The sequence below is a fragment of the Chiloscyllium punctatum genome, chromosome 17 (genome assembly GCF_047496795.1).
Source record: "Chiloscyllium punctatum isolate Juve2018m chromosome 17, sChiPun1.3, whole genome shotgun sequence".
Classification (NCBI taxonomy): Eukaryota; Metazoa; Chordata; class Chondrichthyes; order Orectolobiformes; family Hemiscylliidae; genus Chiloscyllium; species Chiloscyllium punctatum.
Genome location: NC_092755.1, coordinates 76,009,553 through 76,026,282, shown reverse-complemented (window position 1 = coordinate 76,026,282; position 16,730 = coordinate 76,009,553). Strand labels below are relative to the sequence as shown.

Here is a 16,730-nt window from a genome sequence, read left to right as displayed (position 1 = left end):
ACTTGTGATACTGGAGGAAACTGGGAAGCGGTACAAGGATTGCTCAGTTAATTAGGGATGACATCAGCACATTAGAGTGAAATCGCCGTTGGTTTGGACATCAGAATGGAGAATCAGTTTGGGAAGAGATTAAAAAGTAGTAAAGATAAGAATTCACTGTGGGACTGGTTTATGGGACCCCTACAGCTACCACGCTGTATGATAGGAAATACAGAAAGAAATAATGGGGGCTTCCGAGAAAGGTATGGCAATATTAGTGGACGATTCTAATTTATACATAGATTGGATGAATCCGGTTGGCAAGGGTAATGGGATGATGAGCTCTTCATGTTTTCTGGACAGTTGTTTAGAGCACTATGTCCTAGAGCCAATCAAAGAGCACACTGTACTAGATCTGGTAATGTACAAAATGGGATTAATTAATTGGCTCACTTAGCCTGAGGAAGAGAAGAGTGAATTGAACTACTGTGGATAATTTTGAGGCATGTAGATAGAGTGGCTAAAGTGATGTAAAAAACTAGGATAAGGCGGGGAGTAGTAACAGGAATTTAAGAATACTGAGGAAAAATACATTCCAGCAAGAAATAAACATTCTAATGAAGCATGTACCAGCCCTAAACTAAGTAAGTTTAAAAGTTGCATCCAAGTAAAAGAAAAAGTATAAAGTTTGGCAAAGTGAGTGGCTGATCAGAAGACTGGACAGAATAGAAATATTAGCAAAGAGTAAGTAGAAGATTAAAAAGAGAAATTTAGAGTATGAGGCAAGGGCAGCTGTGATTTTGAGTGGTGGTGAAGGCTAGAGGGGTCAAATGGCCTCCTCTGGCTGCTAACTTGTATGTCTATTTACTTGTGTATATATAGTCATAGAGGTATACACCATGCAAAACAGACCCTTCAGTTCACCTTGTCTATGCTGACTAGATATCCTAAATCAATCTAGTCCCATTTGCCAACAGTTAGCCCTTGTCCCCCTCAACCCTTCCTATTCATGTACCCATTCAGATGCCTTTTAAATGTTGTAATTGTACCAACCTCCACCACTTCATCTGGCAGCTCATTCCATACAGACACCACCCTCTTTGTGAAAAGATTGCCCCATACGTCCCTTTTAAATCTTTCCCCTCTGCCCTGTAGTTTTGGACGACTCTAGCTTGGAAAAAGTCCTTAGCTGTTCATCCTATCAAGCCCCTCATGATTTTATAAACATCTGTGTCATTCCTCAGCCTCTGCTCCAGGGAAAACAGCCCCAGCCTATTCAACCTCTCCCTGTAGCTCAAACTCTTCAATCTTGGAAACATTATTGTAAATCTTTTTTGAACCATTTCAAGTTACACAACATCCTTCCAATAGCAGTGTTCCAAAAGTGGCCTAACCAAGGTCCTGTACAGCCGCAACATGATACATGATCTCCCAACTCCTATACTGTATATACTGATCAATAAAGGCAAGTGGACCGAACGCGTTCATTATCCTGTCTACCTGCAACTCCACTTTCAAAGAATTATGAACCTGCACTCCAAGGTCTCTTTTGTTCATCAACATTACCCCCCCCCCCCCCCCCCCCCCCACCTCGCCAAGGTCCAAACTATGAAATTAGATGCCCTGCCCTGAATTGCCTTTCGGAATTGCTGCAGCTCATATTTATACATCTGCCACTCCTTGGCCCATCTGATCCATGTCCCATTGTACTCTGAGGTAACCTCCTTCACTGTCCACTACACCTCCAATTTTGAAGTCATCTGCAGACTTACTAAGCATACCTCCTATGTTCACATCCAAATCATTTTTATAGAAATGACAAAAAGCAGTGGACCCAGCTCCGATCCTTGTGGCACACTGCTGGTCACAGGCATCCAGTCTGTAAAGCAACCCTCCACCAGCGCCCTCTGTCTCCCATCTATGTTCTTGTGTTGTGTTTTGTTTCTTAGCTTTGACTGCATTTGTTCCATGTAATTCCTTTCCCTAATGTGCACTTAAGAGCCTACTTATTACCATCTGTTTATATAATTGTAAAAGTAGGAAAGAATTATCAGTTCATTTAAATATCTGGAAATTTTCTCGTGGCACAAATCCAATTTTCCCTTTTGATCTTGCACAGTTTGCAAACTACTCTGCATCTGCTGGTGCCAATTTGTAACTGGTAGAAGCATGGAAGACCACCTTGTTAATGCTTTTGTCCTTTCCTCAGGTGTACCACCTCACAACATCACTGCTTGAACTCTCAATTCATATGACAAACATTTAATGTTTCACTTGATCCGGTAAAATATGTGTGTCCTATCTTAGCAACCTAGAATACTTTAGCTGTTTATTGCTCATTGTTAATGTGTTTCTTGTTTTAAAATGGTCAATTAAAGACAGTGTAGAAACAGAAGTTGTGCACCCTAATGTGATGTTAAATTTTGTTCCACTGATTAATTGATGAGGAATGCTGCCTGCTCTCCAGACCAACGTTTTCTGGTAATCTATAGAACAAGAATTTGCAGTGAAAAATTCTGCAAATTTTGTGAGTTTCTTACTTTCATATTTATTTTTCATAAAGATTTTGATCTTTTGATATGATTTGTTTTCTCCATCAGGTCTGGATATTGAAAGTAGTTTGAAGCAGCTGGCTGAGCGACGTACTGACATCTTTGGTGTGGAAGAAACAGCCATTGGTAAGAAGATTGGTGAAGAAGAAATCCAGAAACCAGAAGAGAAGGTACAAACATCCTATTATTGTGAAAATCTCTTGTAATTTACATATTGTTCAAATGATACTTTGATGCAGATTTTTCAAAGAATCCATTCATGGGATGCAAGCATCACCAGCTAGGCCAGTATTTGAGAAGATGGTAATTAGCTGCCTTCTTGAACTGCAGCAAGTCATTTGCTGTAGGTAGACCCATAATGACATGAAGGAAGGAGTTTCAGAATTCAGGAGTGGCAATATATTTCCAAGTCAGGAGTGTGAGTGGTTTGGAGGGGATCTTGCAGGTGGTCATGTTCCCATGTATCTGCTACCTTTGCCTTTCTAAATGGGAATGATTTTGGATTTGGAAAGTGCTGTCTAGCTGACCTTGGTGAAAATTCTGCAGTGCATCTCGTAGATTGTACGTGCTGCTGCTACTAATGAGTGTCAGTAGTGGAGGGAGTCATATGGTGTCGAGCATCTTGAGTGCTGTTGGAGCTGTAGTCATCTAGGCAAATTGGGAGTGTTCCATCATATTCTTGACTTATAGATGATGGACAAGCTATGCGGAGGGAGGAGTTTAATTACCACAGAAATCCCAACCTCTGAACTGCCCATATAGCCACCGTATTCCTAAGGCTAGTCCAATTCACTTTCTGGTCAGTGGTAATCCCAGACTGTTGACCATGAGGAACTTGGTGAGGGTAATGCCATTGAACGTCAAGGATCTCCTGATGCTTCTTATTACTGAAATTTCACAGCTGTAGCCGTAATCTTTCCCTTGTATATGAATACCTAGCAAATGAATACAGTATATATAAATTCATTCACCAGCTATTCTCTCCCACTTATTCAGTCATAATTGCTTACGAATGAGTACATTGTGATTAAATGTATTTTCTAAATTTTAGTAAGTCCATTTATATTTAAAGAAAAGCTTGTAAAAGAAATTAAACTATGGAAAGTAACATGACAGCACAACACAAAGTGCTGATGATTGAATAAGCAGATTATACCTATCAGGGAAAGCATTTGGAAATAAAATAATAATTGTCTATTGTCTAAAGTAGATGGTAAATCTTTTTTCATACAGATTAATTCAGAAATTGAAGGCATAGTTACTCCGAAATAATTATTTGATATTGCAGAGAAGCTGTTCATTAATTATAATCGTAAAATAATAAACAAGCTAATAAGAAATGCCTATCTATGTTTTCTTTTTTGGCAAAGGTTACTTGGGACGGTCATTCTGGCAGCATGGCACGAACACAACAAGCTGCACAAGCCAACATCACACTGCAAGAGCAGATCGAAGCCATCCACAAGGCCAAGGGATTGGTTCCGGAAGATGACACAAAAGAGAAGATTGGACCCAGTAAACCTGCTGATTTACCTCCACAGCCCCCACCACCTTCATCTGGATCAAATTCTTCTATGAATGCTCCACCAATCACATCAATGCCTCGACCACCTTCTGTAAGTTCTAACAACTGCCTTGAAAATGGTTACAAGCATTTCATTTTCAGGGTTGGATGGAATAGTAATGTAGACAAAAATCTAGATCTTAGTAATGTGCTAGTTAAAAGCCTACAGTTGAAACATATTTGCTACGGGTCTGTTATCTAACAATTTACTCTAATTTTCAGTAGTAAATAAGTGGATCTGTACCATCTTCCACCTCCTGAGGCTTCAAATACATTCGTTCTATTTCTATTTTGAATCCTGTTTCCAGTCCAATATATGCAGTACTTGGAAATGAGCCATGTGATAAAATGTAACAACATTACTGATTTCCCTCTTCCAGCATCAGAAGAAGAAGTAATCAAGAATGAGCTAATCCAAATAATTGTCTGTCTGAATTCATTTGTATTTTCAAACTTTAATCGTAAAATATCCAGAAGACTATCCACACAAATAGAAAATGTTCAACAATGCTTTTGAAAATCTTATCCAGTCATTCTTAACTGAAAAATAGAATGTGACAGTTTACATTTTGATTTGTAATGCTTCAGTAACACTTGGAAGTTGCTCTGACAAAACTTTGCACAGTATAGTTGATCTTACATGACATCATGCATGGAAAAGTTGAGATCAAGCTGAAATGGATTGGAAAACAGGGTAATAGGATCAGATCCTGTTTTGAATTTTTTAAATTGTTATGGCACTAGTATAAAATTAACAAAATATTTTATTGTTAACTAGTGAAATGGAAGTGCCTCACTGCTATTACTGGGACAATGTGATTGTAGCAAGAGTAGTTTACAAAGGCAGTATTTGTTCTGAGTACAGTCATAGAAATTGAGATGAGAAGTTAAATTGTGTTGGGATTTTGTGTGCAGGAAAAATGTGATGATTTGCATTTAGAGATATGGTACAATTAAACTCTTTTTAAAATCATTTAGATGCCTCCCCCAGTGCGGAATGTTATGTCATCAATGCCGGTTCTCCCCAGGCCACCAATGTCTCCTGTTATCAGATTAGCACCTGGACCTGTTATAACAGCTCCCATGCCACCTATGATCCCTGGACCTCGAATCAACGTTGTGCCAATGCCTCCATCGGCACCACCAGTTTTAACTCCACGCCCACCACCAATGGTGGTACCAGCAAGTAAAATTATTTAAAATATTTTACAGTTTTACACTCTAGATCGATTTGTGAATATGAATCCAAACATTTTGTTGTTTTTTTTCTCATTCAAAGTTTCTAACTAATACTTGCACATGTCCACATAGGAGCTTCTTGACATTAGTAATATAGTTGACTGACATTGGAACAGTATCTTCATTGCATCTCTGAAATTTATGGAATGGAACAGAAGAGATGCTATTTTTGGTCTTGAGCAGCAACAAGAAGGAATATTAACCAATAAAAAATAGATTTTCATTTTATTAAGAAATCCTAGCAATCTGTTGTAAGGTGTCAGCTATGGGGCAGTTGTTGACACACTCATCCCTTGAGAATTAGAAGCCTCATTGCTGAATCTGAATCAAATTATCCAGACTGACGTTGGGGAAGGGAGTTCTTCATTTTTGGAGGTGCTGCCCTTTTGATGGTGGGATAGATTTGAAATTCATCTGCTCCCTCAGGCAGGCATGAAAGATCCCATGGAATTTTTGAGAAGATTAGCTGGGGAACTATCCTGATGTTGTCAACATTTTCTGTCCTGGCCAATACTTCCTGAAACAAAGTACCTGATTGCCATTGCCACTTGTAGGCTTGCCATGTATAAACATGCTGTCACGTTTCTGACGCTACAACAGTGACTACGCAGTCAATTAGTACCTTTTGAAGTAAAATGCCTCCGCACATCCTGAGGTTTTTAAAGATAATATACTACAGGATAATTGTTCCTTCCAATGTTTCTTACAGTAAGTTAGAGAATGCATTATTTTGAGATTGGGGTTATTACACCATGTAATACATAAGTGCTAAAATGTATTTTTCTGTCCCTCTCAGGTGACATTGCTCATATTCATGAAATTTATGCTTTGATAAATTAATGTTACTGCTATAACTAGTTAGAGGCAATGGACTGTCTGACTTTTGCCTTGCAGTTGGCTAGATTTCATGATTACATATAGCACATTGTATTTTACAAAATGCTTATTTAAATTTTGTTTTAATATATTAAAAAACGTATGTTTCAAAAAAAAAGGACATTGAAGTTGTAAAGTGAATCCTTTGTTTCTGTTACAACCAGCGTTTGTACCTGCACCTCCAGTGGTTCCTGCCCCAATTCCTTCTTCACTGCCTCGTCCTCCACCCCCACTAGATGATGAACCAGCAGCCAAAAAGATGAAAAGTGAGGAAAATCTTATCCCAGAGGAAGAGTTTCTACGAAGAAACAAGGTATATTGTATTTTTTAAAAACCAAGTTAAATAATGTTTGCTTCATATTTAAGGACATGTTGAGACATGTTTTTTGCTAAATGAGCTTGCAAATGCTTTGTTTGCATTGTTTTATCCAACCAGCTAACAACAAAATGTTATTTGAATTCTCAGCAAATTTGAGCCTTTTTTTGCAGCTCTCTAATAGGATTTCCTGCATTAGGGAATGACATGCAGCCTAAATATATTTATGAATCCATAAACAATATTAAAAAATTTAGACATGGTTACTTTTTAATCAAAACATTTTTATAAAAGACATCTTCAGATCTTACATCATATCTGATTGCATGTACTGAAACTGGCCTGTTATGTTGGTCTCTTTTGTTCACCTCTTGTGTCATGTTGTACTTCAAATATTTGCTCAGTTTTCTATTACAAGATGTCATTATCTCTACTTCTAATACTTTTTTGCTAAAGCATTCCATGCTTTTAACAACACTGCATGGATAAACTTCTTCAAAACTCTTCTGATAACTTAGAATGGTCATCATTTTAACAACATAGGCTGAGTGGTTAGCACTGCTGCCTCAGCGCCAGGGGCTCAGGTTTGATTCCAGCCTTGGGTAGCTGTCTGTGATGAGTTTGCACATTCTTCCAGTGTCTGTGTGCATTTCCTCCAGGTGCTCTGGTTTCTTCCCATGATCCAAAGATTAAGTGAATTGCAGGTTAGGTGAATTGGCCATGCTAAATTTCCCACAGTGTTCAGGGATGTGTAGGTTAGGTGCATTAGTCAGGGATAATGTAGAGCAATAGGGTAGGGGAATGGGTCTGGGTGGGTTACTCTTTGGGGGATCGACGTGGATTTGTTGGGCCAAATGGCTTGTTTCCACACTATATAGGGATTCCTAAACACAAAAACTTTGTTAAATCCCCTTTCTGTTGCAGTTCAAATGATCAGTAGTATCTCAAATCACACTCTTCCTAACTGTAATTTGCCATCCCTACCTTCATTTTACATGGTGCACATTCTGTGGGTTTCACGGCATTTGTGTTGGGAAACTGCACTCTATACTTGCTGTGGCCTAGCAGAGTTTTGAACAAATTGATCATTTTCATTTACTTAGTAGCCTACTTATCTAATTATCTATTTAGAATGCTGTTGGTTTTGAGGTTTCTCTAGTTACACTTGTTCTTTTGCCATTTAGGTCCTATAACATTGCACTTTTTCTTTCAACATTTATTCCAACATTTACAAACTTCCTTTTCACAGTTTATTTTTAGTTTTGGTACTTGCTTTCGGGTTTATTGTATTACATTTAAGATTAACAATTTCTCAAAATAATATAAAACGTGCATTACATGTATATTTTTGGTGCTGCTTTTAACTAGATGTGCAATGCTTTTGCTTGTATTTCAGAAAGTAAGTTAGAGATCTCTCACCAGGTTATAGCCCAAAAGATTTATTTGGAAGTACAAGCTTTCGGCGCGCTGCTGCTTTGTTAGGTAGCTAGTGACTAGCTACCTGACAAAGGAGCAGCGCTCTGAAAGCTTGTACTTCCAAATAAACCTTTTGGACTCTAATCTGGTGTTGTGATTTTTAACATTGTCCGCTGCGGTCCAATACCAGCACTTCCCACCTCATGCCTTTAGAAAGTAATGCATTTCAACAGAATGTAAACAATTTTATTTTAATAAAGCAACTTTGCATATTCAAATGTGATCAATTATTTTGCTTTAAGGGTCCAGTTACCGTCAAGATACAGGTCCCCAACATGCAAGATAAATCGGAATGGAAACTGAATGGCCAGATCCTTGTTTTCACCCTTCCTCTAACAGATCAGGTATGGGTAAACTATGAAATTGTAACGTATGAATGATTAACAACATGGATTCAGTATAGCAAGATAATATGTTAAAAATGCTTTGGAAAGGGGAAAAGAAAACGCTTGATGTTTCAAAGCTATCACTGCCACGTGCAGTTTCCCCTGTCATTCATGTGGTCCAGTTACACGGTATTTACAGTTCATAAAGGGATTATTTGATCCAATAAATCTAATCTGCTGGCATTTATGCTCCACATGAACATTCTCCCATCCTACTTCACTTAACCCTATGGATACGTCCTTCTGATCCTCTGTTTGTCATACCTCTCCCTCTGCCATAGATGCCATACAGCATGAAAGCAGACCCTTTGGTCCAACCAGTCTATGCTATAAGTAATCCCAAGCTAAACTAGTCCCACTGTCTGCTCCTCGCCCATATCCCTCCAAACCTTTCCTGTTCATGTACTTATCTAAGTGTCTTTTAAACATTGTAACTGCATGTATCCACCACTTCGTCAGGAAGTTCATTCCACAAATGAATCACCCTCTGTATAAAAAAAAAGTCCTCTAGTTTAAAAACCCCCATCCTACATTAACCCCTCATGACTTTCTAAACAGATATAATGTCACCTCAACCTCTTAAGCTCCAGTGAAAAAAGGTCTCAACTTATTTAGCCTTTCTTTATAACTCAAACCTTCCATATCCAGCAACATCCTAGTAAACCTTTTCTGAACCCTCTCTAGCTTAATAATATCCATCCTATTAACGGGCTTTGAATGCTTTTTTTTTGTTAAACTCCTCAACTAGTATTTTGTACTTCAACTATTTAGTAGCAAATTCCACATTCTAAATATTCTGTATAAACAAATTTCTTCTGTATTCCGTACTGGATTGCTTAGACCAATCAAAAATTGGCTTCATCGTGAGCTTTGATATTGTTTTTTAACTTGATTTCAAGTATTATTGAGATTGATCCACAAATTGTTTTTTAGGTATCTGTTGTCAAGGTGAAAATCCATGAGGCTACAGGAATGCCAGCTGGTAAACAGAAGCTTCAATATGAGGTATGTAAGAAATGTACAAACTCCAGCAGTAATTGAGAGAACATGTTTCCAGTAACACTTAAGTACATGCTTCGGTTTCTACTGTTACTTCTGGAGACATTTTGCCTTTGTATAATTTGGTAACTTGTGACCATCAGGTAGTAACTAATTCTATCTATTAGGGGTCGGTTAGTTTAGTTCACCGGACAGCTGGTTTGTGATGCACAGTATGAGAGTTCAATTCTTGCACCATTCCTGCCATGAAGGACTCTACTTCTCAACCTCTCCCTTTGCCTGAAGCAAGGTGACCCTTGGGTTAAACTGCCATCAGTTAACTCAAATGAGAGAACAGCCCTATTGTCCAGTTGGACTATGGCGACTTTACCTTTGTAAAAAAAAAATGTATATGTGTGACATATACTGTGATTCAAGAGGAAGGAAGTAATCTCTCTATTCTGTTGACTTAGTGTATAATATTGCCCAAGCTCCACTTGCATTTCAGTTGATCACATTTTTTTGTGAACTTGCCCTAAAAAGTGATTAGTAGTTTGAAGTGGTTTTACTGTTGTTTGCCTCCCATTTGAATTGCTGGAGAGTTTATGGGTTTTCCTGAAATACAGCTAGTAGTAACTAGTAACACAGTACAGCTAAATGTCATATAAATTGTGTTGAGATAAAGAAAATTTTTTTTTTAAAAAAAGCTCATGGCAGTCTCTCTCTTTTTAATTTTAGGGCATCTTCATTAAAGATTCAAACTCTCTGGCCTACTACAACGTGACTACTGGTTCAGTCATCCACCTTGCCTTCAAAGAACGAGGAGGTCGAAAGAAGTAGCATCGGGCTGCAATTAGAACTATCTTTTTACATCTGAAGGATTGTGAATTTAACTATGCGTTCTTAAGGTTCAAAACATTATAAATTAACTTTTTGAACATGGAGTTCAGTCTTGCAGTATCTTTTACTTAGAATGCAACTGTGTGTTATATTAGAAAAGCTTCTGTGTCCAAGTTAAAGGACATTTTTCAAAAAAAAAGTAAAAGTTCTGTTTCTTTTATTGCTTGTAATTCATTCACTTTGATAGACTTCTGTTTAAAAAAAAAAGGTCTCTTAAAAAAAGAGATCCAACAAAATTTGGTGTTCTGAGGAACTGCATTCACAAAACCTATGTTGGTTAAATTATCTTTCCAGCTCCTTATGTGGTTATTTCATTAGCTTTCTATTGAATAATTTTAATAAAATTGTCAATTTTTTTGTCTTTGGACTTTAATTTTAAATGTTTTTTTTTACTTTGAGATACATCTTTAATTCATCCATTTAAAATTCTAAAATCATTCAGTTGCAAAATCCAATTGCTATTTATATTATTCCAGACTCTTTGTCACTACTCTATCTGCAACATTATTCCACATATTGTTCACTCTGTACGAGTAAGAATTTCTTGATATTAATCTTAAAATTACTTTTTACTAGTTTGACTCTCTCCCCTATTTCTCTCCAGTTTAAAGTAATATTCTTTATTAATTTCTATACCATGAACAAACTTAGAAATATACTTCAACTAATTTTATCCTTGTTTATTGTTATTACCAAGACAAAAGGAGTACGTTGTTGGCCCAGCTGTACTGGTCATAATATACAACAAATATTTTATCCAATTTACTGAGATGGCTAATTAATTGTTATTTCTCTTTAAGGTCTTAAATGATCTATCAACCAAGTTTTATAAGAAATGCAAAATTATTGGTTAATAAAGCAAAACTTTGCAAATGAAGTTGCAAAACTGATTAACACACATTCTGTAATATGGAAGTATAAATGTTTATCTATCTAAATCACCCAAAACATACACGCACTATACCAGGCAAGGGGTAAGAAAACACATTTCTCTACAGGGATTGACTTTCAGGAGAGAAAAAAACAATTTAGCCAAGAAGAGGAAAAAGATCAGGTATGAATTTTTTTTTCATCTAGTAGTCTGGTACTCCTAGACAGCTCATCAAACTGGCGGTTGTCTTCAAAGTCTTGATAGACATTGCTTGATCAGGAAATACATTATTGAGAAGTTCCTTTAAACAATCCATCAATCTTCCAGAAGAACAAACAGTTATCACCAGAGCCTGGGTTGTAGGGATACATCAGGGCCCAATAACCAGGGTTCTGGGCGCACTTGCGCTTGGGTGGGCCCGGATAATGAGAAGTACTGCACTCTTGATTTCTTTCACCTTGAACTGTTAACGAAGATTCTTTATCCATAAATGTGAGAGATCAGCTGGACAGCCTGTTCCTCACAAGCTTACACTCCAGCTGAAAACTAAAGACAAACACTGCTGAAACAGCCCCTAACAGAAAATCTCCAGTAAAAAAACAGCTATCACATGATTCCTAATGTGATGTAAAATGAATGGTAATATACATTTTAATACAATTTATTTTAGAGTTTGGATTTTGTACTAGTGGCATGTTGGTTGAGCATTTAATGATTAACTTGTAAGTATTCCTAGGGACTGTTTGTTTATTTTTAATCAGTATGAGAATGGAAGTCCCTGTAGTAGTGATGGGAATCTGTTTGCATTGAAAGGTAATTTGTTGCATTTTATGCATTCATTCTTTAAATGTGAACCATTGCCTATCCACCATCAACTCCTTTTAATATGGCTACCCAACCCACCATTGCCAATTAGTGACTCTTGTAGTTTCCTTTAATTAGGTTGAGGACTCGAGTTTTGAATTTGACAACTTCATTCTCTTCATCTTAATGAAGAATTCTATCATATTATGGTTGCTCTTTCCCAAGTGACCCCACACAATAGCATTGTTAATTAATCCTTATTTCACAGTACCCAGTCTAGGACAGCCTGTTCATTGGTTCCTCAATGTATTCGTCTTAAAAGCTGTCATGCACACCCACTAGGAAATTCTCCTCTACCATTGGTAGTTTAGTTTGTCCAATCTATATGTAAATTTTAAAATGCCCATGGTTATACTTGTATCCTTAATGCATGCATCTCTGAATTATTGCTTAGTGTCTTCACTTGCGTTTCCACTGCTCTTTGCCTTTGGACAACATCCAATAATATTTCCTCCACCACTACATATTTTTTAAGCCATTATTTTTCCTATTTCATTTAACTCTCTTACTAACAATGCAACTGCACATTCATGCTTTTATTGTCTGTCCCTTCTAAAGAATGAATATTCCCCTCCATCATAAGTTCAGAAGTGGGGTTCAGCACCATTCAAGACAACGCAGATATTGGAGTAGTCAATGTTCAAATGCTGTAGTCAACATCTGGACAATATCCTGGCTTGGGCTGACAAGTAGCAAGTAATATCCTTGCCACACAAATGCCAGACAACGACCACCTCCAATTGGAGACAACCGAACCACTATCCCTTGATATTCAGTTACATCTTTGAGGTTACCAAGCGGTGAGTAACTCATCTCCTGCCTCCCCAAAGCCTGTGTACCATCTACAAGGCACAGGTCAGTCCTTACTTTCCTGGTTGGGTCTAGTTCCAATAACACAAGTTTTGACACCATTCAGGACAAAGCACCCTACTTAATTGGTACAATATCCACTCCCTCCACTGATCTTCAGTAGCAGCAGTGTGTGCTATCTATAAGATACACTACAGAATTTCATTAAAGATCTTTAAACAGCAGCTTCCCAACCCACAATCATTTTCCTCCAGGATGAAGGCAGCAGATACTTGGAACACTACCACCTGCAACTTCTGTAAGCCACTCACCATTCTTTGGAGTGGCCGTGGGTATGTTCACCAAGCTGGGAAGATGATTTGCAAGCATTTCATCCCCTGTCTAGGTGACATCTTCAGTGCTTTGGAGCCTCCTGTAAAGTGCTGCTGTACTGTGTCTTTTGGAATTTATTTGGTTCCATTCCAGCTGCTTCTAGTTGCTAGTTCCGGTTGTTTGTTATAGTGACTGGTATATTGGGTCTAGGTTTATGTTTCTGTTGATGGAATCCGTGGATGAGTGCCATGCTTGCAGAAATTCTCTGGCTGTCCTCTGTTTAGCTTGTCCTGTGATTGTTGCATTGTCCCAGTCAAATTTGTGGGCCTTGTCTTCTGCATGTATGGCTACTAGGGACAGCTGGTCATGACGTTTCATGGCTGCTGTTGTTTGTGGATGCAGATTGCTAGTTGTCTGCCTGTTTGTCTATATAGTGTTTCATACAGTCCCTGTGGAATCTAGTAAGTTACATAAGTCTTGCCAATGATGGGTATAGGGTCTTTTGTTCTGGTGAGTTGTCTGAGCATGGCTGTCTGTTTGTAAGCTGTCATGAATCTGAGTAATTAGAGAAGTCTGGCTGTTAGTTCCGAGATGTTTTTAAGGTAGCATGGCTAGTGTATTGGGTCGTGGCACGCGTTGCGTTGTTTGTCTGCTAGGCATGCCAGGATGAAATTGCAGGGGCTTCTGTTCTTGGTGCAAACTCTGTAGAGGTGTTCTTTTCAGAGCTGAGGATGCTGCAATGTGCTTTAGTCCTTTTGAACAAAGTCCTAATGCTGTTTCTCAGGAGTGTTTGGGTGTTTCCGTTGCAGTACAGGATCTGGTCCATGTGTATAGCTTTTCTGTACACTCTTGTAGTGCATTCACTGTTCTATGTTCTTTCTACCATCACATCCAGGAACGGGAGTTGATTGTTGGTTTCCTTCTCTTTTGTAAATCTGATTCCTGTGAGCATGATGTTGATGATCCGTATGTGTTCTCAATTTCTGTCCTCTTAATAATTCCAAAAATTGTCGTCCATGTTATCTGATCTAGAGTTGGATTTGTGGGAGGGCTGTTTGTTCCAGTCTTTGCATCACTATCAGAATAGGCAACCGGAAGCAGTAGGAATGGAACCAAATAAATTCCAGAAGAGAAGGTACAGCAGCGCTTCACAGGAGGCTCCAAAGCACTGAAGATGTTGCCTAGATAGGGGACGAAACATATGCAAATTATCTTCCCAGCTCGGTGAACGTACCCACAATCATGACAATCGACACCCAAGCTACAAATCTTTATACAAACCTTGGATCCTTTTGGAAATACATTACCATTTTTTTGTTGTTGCTCGGCCAAAATTCTGGAATTCCCTCCTTAAGGGCATTGTGGGTCAAACTGCAGCAGTTCAAGACAACTCACTACCACCTCCTCAAGGGCAACGAGGGACACTCAATAAACGCTAGCAAAACAGCAATACCCATGTCCCACAAGTGAATTAAATAAAAAAAGTTCAGTTCCCATCCTTGGTAACCCTGCAGCCAGGTCTCTGAAATCACAACTACATCATAACCACTTATGTCCATTTACACTGCTAATTCGTCTACCTTATTGTGAATGATCCTTCACATTAACATACTGTTGCTTTGTTTATTCTAGTTTTCAACTATATACAAACGCCTTAAAATATATTAAATTTTAAAAATTATTTTGTGGGATTTAGGCATTGCTTGTAATGTCAGTATTTGTTGCCCATCCCTAATTGTCCCTTGAACCGAGTGGTTTGCATGACCATTTTGCTTTAAAAGAAAACTAAGTCAATCATATTACTTTGGGTCTGGAGTCACATGTGGATTAGACTAGGTAAGGACAGCAAGTTTACCACCTGGGGTTTTATGAGAATTGATACGAGCTTTATGGTCATTGTTCTGAAGGCAATTTTCAATTCCAGAATTATTAATTTTACCGAAGTAAGGTGCAGTTAGAAGAGAAATTCCAGCCTTTCTCAATGCCACAAACTGCAGAAGCTCCAAAACTGTTTTATTAGATCAATACAAAATAACGGTAGGTTGACAAACATTTAAAGAAATACAATTTAGTTTGGGTAGAAGGACAAGGAAGTTTTGATTTATGTGAATCATTTGGGTGTAAATGGCATACAGTGTAATAAAATTCAAGTCTTAGTGGCTGCCATCCATCCCAATGCCTTGTCCCCTCAATCCAGCTGGAGACTATACTACTTGCTAAATAAGGGCATAACCCATTTATCTCAGTCATGTGAATTGCAGCAACTCCTAGACAGTAACTATGTATCCACCCTGTGCAGCTCTTTTGAGCAGAATCTGTGTCTAGCCTAGTAATATTTTCTTCAATATTTCTGCATATGCTCTGTTTTGAAAAATTTTAAAAATCAGTTTGAGAAATTCTATAAAGAAGAAACACATAGGAGGCATAAATGATGAGAGAATTGATTGGAAGGGAAGTGAAAAATAATTATTTCCCTTCACCATCTAGTTTAAATATGAAGGGTTGTCATTAGACCATACCCCAATAAGATGCAACCTCTTCAGGAATAGAGATAGGTGAGGGGGTGGGGGGTAAATCAGGAAGAGAACATGGGATGTTATACCTCTGCAAAATAATGCAGTGGTTTGAAATTCTGATGTGTGAGAAAACTTTCCATTATGTACAAGGTAGTCTTAAATGAACCATATGATTAAGCTACATTTAGTTCCTGTTATTAATAAGAGTGTCTTCACACATCACTGTCTGAATAATTAAATAATTGAACAGTAACTCAGTGAAGTAGAACTGATTATACTTTTTTAAAATTTGTTTAAAAATGTTAAAATTGATTCACATTCCCTCAGTATCCTCCAAACTGATAAGCAAGTGACTTGTTCCTAGATTTTTGCCAATGTACAAGTATTAAGTACTTGGATACAAGCATAACTAGCTCAAGTAACTCTATTTGGAACCACCCTTTGCGAGACTGCCAAAATACCACTATCTTTTGGGTATTAGTTTACAATGTGAAAAGATCACTGCTACATCAATGTTATTACTTCAGAAAGTAGTCAAATGGGAAAAGCAGTATTGTTTTGGTAATATGAAATAATCTCCATAGGCTTTTTTCTTCTAGTCTATCGTAAGAGATGTCATTGTAAATATACAATGGGAAAACCATTTAATTTTCACACTTAAAATGCTTACTTTAGTGAGTGGCAGATAAGATATGTGTATTAAGCAATGAAAGATCATATCCTGTGTAGAACCAAGTCACTATGCTAACTAATTTTCAATTTTTGATTGTAATCATGACACTTTGTTTAACAAGTTATGTATGCATTAAATGTAGAATTAACACCTACCAATGCATTAAAAGAAAATAATATGCAAAAAGTTTGAAATTACATAATTAATCAAAATTATAAAGTTTACAAAAAAAAACCCGTACATCAAGGGAAAACAAGTGCCTTGAATGTCATCTGAAGTCTTGCTTTATACTTAATACCTTTTTGAAGTTTTCATGTTAGAGTTTTACAAGAACAGTTCATATTTTCCATGATCTTTGCCAAGCTTCTATTAGGCATTTTAAGAGACTATTTTAGAACAACACTACATCAGGTATAAA

General features: G+C 37.6%; 1 protein-coding gene across 1 annotated transcript in view; it reads left to right on the top strand.

Moving 5' to 3' along the window:
• Positions 1-10,639, top strand: part of sf3a1 (splicing factor 3a, subunit 1) — a 39,076-nt gene extending 28,437 nt beyond the window's left edge. Inside the window, exons 10-16 of the mRNA XM_072587560.1 lie at positions 2,580-2,701; positions 3,902-4,147; positions 5,074-5,281; positions 6,375-6,523; positions 8,245-8,346; positions 9,322-9,393; positions 10,105-10,639. Coding sequence (XP_072443661.1) covers positions 2,580-2,701; positions 3,902-4,147; positions 5,074-5,281; positions 6,375-6,523; positions 8,245-8,346; positions 9,322-9,393; positions 10,105-10,206 — 1,001 coding nt within the window. The 3' untranslated portion in view covers positions 10,207-10,639. The remainder of the gene's footprint in view (positions 1-2,579; positions 2,702-3,901; positions 4,148-5,073; positions 5,282-6,374; positions 6,524-8,244; positions 8,347-9,321; positions 9,394-10,104) is intronic.
• Positions 10,640-16,730: the final 6,091 nt, after the last annotated feature.